Raw genomic sequence first — 4,791 nt, 5'->3', positions numbered from 1 at the left:
TCACTGGAGGCTCATGCAAACGTTCCCACAGAAGGTTGAACAACATACAGTATTTGCTTTTGGACACTTTAGAAAATATGAACAGTGATTGCTGCAAACATACACACTGGGCTTCTTCTCACAGGCCTTTAGACCTAAAAAGAGCAGAATCAGAGTCAGTGGAACCAGATCCCTCAAGAGCACTCCTCTCAAGCTTAAATCCTCTCCCAAAAACCCTAAAACCCAAGTCCTACTCATGATGCTCTTGAACTTTTCAGGGAACACAATTTCTTCCCTTTACCCAAACCTGATGATTGTAGTATCTTAAATCCTATATCCCCCCCACCCACACACCTTCTGCCCCAACAGATCTCAATGCCTGGCCTCTCTGGGCCCTCTCCTTTCTCTGCAGACACGAACCTGTCTCCCATGTTAGTCATGGTCTTGGTGAAGTCACCCCCATAGAATCTACACTCTGAGAATTCAGCAAAGTCTGAGACATCCGCAGACCCTCTCACTCCCCAGGATTTGCAGGGTCCAGAGAGGAAGATGACCTGTCACTGTGTCCAGGACCCCTGCCCCTTCCCAGAAAATACCACTTGCACTATTTCCCTTCTGCTGTCACCATCCTGGTCCTCTGATGAGAACTTCGACTTGACCCTGGACACCCCAAAGCTTATTTTCCCAGGGCCCTTTCATTCTGTACCCACTCCCATCAATATCTCCGGATCTTTAGAGATTACATACGTGCAGAAATCCAAGAATAGTGGTTGGCTGTCCCCAAGTGATTTTCAGCCCTGATGTACCTTTCACCACACTATGTACCATTTGTGTCCTGGTATTTGGAATGGAGAGTCAAAAGACATAGGTTCCCCCCTTTATCCCCCATTATTGTTCCCAGTGCGGGGTAAAGGGGCCAGAGGGCCATGACTTTGGACGACCCAGAGTCTTCATAGTGCTGTAGTCAGAGCAGGATGCGCTGAAAAGTTCCAGTTTCCAGGTCCTCCCCAGAAGCGACACAGCACCTCTTGCCCCCTTCCCTCCCCACCCCCTTAGTCCGTCACCTACCCTGCATCCTGTTCAGTTTACGGTGCCCTCCCTGGGCCTGTAGCAGCAGCACAGAGAGGAGAAGCATGGGCAGGAGAGCCTGGGTTGGCATGACTCTGGCCAGAGAGGAGAGCTCTCAGTCTGGCACAGGCTTCCCTGGAGAGCTGGGTGGTTATCCCAGGCTCCTCCCTGCTTCCACTGGCCAAAGACATTTCCTCCCCTTTGCCTGCCTTTACCATGGCCTTTTCTCTGTGGCACTAGGGCTTCTGCAGACCACTCTCCTTTCACACGTCTAAACCCCTCTTTTGCACACAAAATTTTTTCCCTGAAAGAAATAATATTTCTGTATTCTAATTATAAAATAATTTACAGAAAAGAAGAAAACATTATTTTTGCAGGAAGATATAAAAACAACCTCAGTCCATCAATGGTTAAATAGATGAAGAAGATGTGGCATATATATATATATATAATATATTATATTATATATAAATATATATTATTATATATTATATATTTATATAATATACAATATATTATATATAATATATATACATTATTTAGCCCTGAGAAGGAAGGAAATCCTGCCATTTTTGACAACGTGGATAAAACTTGAGGCATTGTGTTAAGTAAAATGTCAGACAGAAAAAGATAAATATTGTAATGTAACACCTCTATATGGAATCTAAAAATGCTGAACTGTTAGAAACAGAGAGTAGAATGATTGGCTGGAGACTGGAGAATGGGTAAATGTTGGCAAAGGGTATAAACTTCTAGTTATAAGATGAATAGATGTGGGGATCTAACATACAGCATAGTGATTATAGATAACAAGACCATATTACCTACTTGAAAGTTGCTAAGAGAGTAGATCTTATGTGTTCTCACTACAAATAAGAAATGATAAGTAAGTGATGTGATGGAGTGGTAGATCATTTTACAATATATAAGCATATCAAATCCACACATTGTACACCTTAAACTTATACAATGTTATATCAATTATATCTTAATAAGGCTGGAAAACAATATATTACATATATAATTTCATATATTACACACATGTATTTTTTCCTGCTTGAAAAAATTTTGAAATAGATCAATTATATCTTAATAAAGCTTAAAAGATATATTAACACACATTTTCCAGATTTATTAATATATATTAATTCTAAGTAATTAATATAATAAAAAATGTTATATACAGAGAGACTAGAAGAGGACATGGGAAGAATAGGAGCACACAGTAAGTATCTTAGAACTCAGACAGAAGAGGAGATCTGTCAGCCAAGAGCCCAGGGCAGGTTCTCCAGGAGAAGGTGGTTATTGAGTGTAAATATTGTGGAGAAATATTATATGCTCTCAGAAATGGAGAAGTTGACTTTCCCCTAAGAGGAGAAAAAGGGGAAACCTGTGGACACTAGGCTCCCAATAGGCTGGGAAGCTGGGAAGAAGCTGGATAGCAGTGAAGATTTGAACCTTGTTTTGATATTCTAAACTCCAAATACAGTCTCCTTCAGTACACAGATATAGCTTATTTTTAAAAACTATGAAACTTTTATCTATTTCAGTGATATGTAATCAAACGCATTAATATAAAGAAAGGAGGGAAATTACATGATACTCTCAACTGAAACAGAAGAGACATTTTACAAATGCACCACATTCATGAAACTAGCAACAGAAAGAACTTCCTCAGCATGATTAAAGATATCTATGAAAAATACACCACTATCATCATATTCAGTGGTGAAAGAGTGAAAGCTTTCCTCCCAAGATCAGGAATAAGACAAAAATGCAACTGTCATTATTGCTGGTTGACATTGCACTGGAAGTTTTAGCCAAAGCAATTAAGCAAGAAAAAGCCATCTAAATTGGAAAGAAAGAAATAAAATTCTGTCTTTTTGCAAATGACATGATCCCATGTAGAGAGATTCCCCAAGAATCCACACAAAAAAATTAGTAGAGCTAATAAACAAATTCACCAAAGTTGCAAAGTATAAAAATAACGCACAAAAACCAACTGTGTTTCTATACGTCAACAGTTAGCAATCCAAAAGCAAAATTAAGAAAACAATTCAATTTATAATAAGATACAAAAAGATAAAATATCTAGGAATGAATGTAACTATGAAGGTGAAAAACTTGTGCACCAAAAACATTGCTGAAAGAGATTAAGGAAGACCTAAATAAATTAAAAGACATCCCATATGTGTGGATTGGAAGATCTAGGGTGTTAAAATGGTGATGCAATGGAATCCCACATAAAATTCCAATGGCTTTTTTTTTTTTTTGCAGAAATGAGGAAGCAAACCTCAAATTCACATGGAATTTCAAGGGGCATGCCATAATACACAAAAACATATTGATAAAGTACTACAAATTGGAGAACTCACATTTCTCAATTTCAAAACTTACTACAAAGCTACAATAATCAAGAGTGTGGTACTTGCATGAGGACAGACATATAGATTAACAAATAAAATTGAGGGGTGCCTGGGTGGCTCAGTGGTTGAGCGTCCAACTTCGGCTCAGGTCATGATCTTATGGTCCGTGAGTCTGAGCCCCACATCAGGCTCTGTGTTGACAGCTCAGAACCAGGAACTTGCTTCAGATTCTGTGTCTCCCTTTCTCTCTGCCCCTCCCTTGCTCACACTCTGTCTCTCTCTCAAAAATAAAAAACATTAAAAACAAAAACGAATAGAATCGAGAGTCCAGAAATAAACCCACACATCTATGGCCAATGATTTTTAACAAGGGCATCAAGACCAAGAATAGTCACATCAACAAATGGTATTGAGACCATTTGCAAAAGATATCTAAATGTAAAAGAATGAAACTGGACCCCTATATCACACCATATACAAAAATTAATTCAAGGTTGATCAATGATTTAAATATAAGAGCTATAAAATTCTAAGATGAAAGTGTAGAGGTAAATCATCATGACCTCGTATTAGGCAAGAAATGGCATCAAAAGCATAGCAACAACATCAACAAAATAGGTGAGTTGGACTTCATCAAAGTTAAGAACACCTGTGCACCAAATGATTATCAAAAAGGTGAAAAGACAACACATAAAGCGGTAAAATATATTTGAAAAATATATGTTTGATAAAAGTCTAATATCTGGAATATAAAAATAACTCTTCCAATTCAAAGAAGATAAACAACCCAGTGACAAAGTTGCAAAGGACTTGAATAGACATTTCTCCAAGGAAGAAACAGAAATGGTCAGCAAGCACATGAAAAGATGCTCAACATCATTAGTTATTAGGGGAATGCAAGTCAAAACCACAAGTAAATACCACTTCACACTCTCAGGGATGACTATAATCAAAGAAGGAGGAGGAGGAGGTGGAGGAGGAGGAGGAGGAGGTGGAGGAGGAGGAGGAGAAGGAGGAGAGGAAGAAGAAGAAGAAGAAGAAGAAGAAGAAGAAGAAGAAGAAGAAGGGAGGGAAGAGAATAAGATTTGGCAAGGATGTGGAGAAATTGGAACTCCTATGCATTAGTGATAAAAAATGTATGTTAAATAGTTCAACAACTGTAGAAGCAGCCTGAAATTTCCTCAAAAGTTAAACATATAACCCATCAATTCCACTGCTAGCTATTATACCCAAAAGAATATATATATACATATATACGTATATATGTATATCTATATATACTAAAAAGAAGTGAAAATAGGTGCTAAAAAAAATTACTTGTACACAAACATTTGTAGTGCACTATTTGCAATCACCAAAGGATGGAAACAACCCAAAT

At 37.9% G+C, this 4,791-nt stretch overlaps 1 protein-coding gene across 1 annotated transcript; it reads right to left on the bottom strand.

Moving 5' to 3' along the window:
• Positions 1-1,138, bottom strand: WFDC10B (WAP four-disulfide core domain 10B). The gene is made up of 2 exons (XM_047069139.1): positions 1,048-1,138; positions 1-134 (listed from the first exon to the last, which is right to left on the bottom strand). Exons 1-2 carry the CDS (start codon positions 1,136-1,138, stop codon positions 1-3), a joined length of 225 nt encoding a protein of 74 aa, XP_046925095.1.
• Between the last annotated feature and the right edge of the window lie 3,653 nt (positions 1,139-4,791).

This window comes from Lynx rufus, unplaced genomic scaffold, assembly GCF_022079265.1.
Source record: "Lynx rufus isolate CCGP_SWC_20201006 ecotype Redwood Valley unplaced genomic scaffold, mLynRuf1.p SCAF_8, whole genome shotgun sequence".
Lineage (NCBI taxonomy): Eukaryota > Metazoa > Chordata > Mammalia > Carnivora > Felidae > Lynx > Lynx rufus.
Note: the sequence above shows the minus strand (reverse complement) of the source record. Positions and strands in the feature narration are given on the sequence as shown.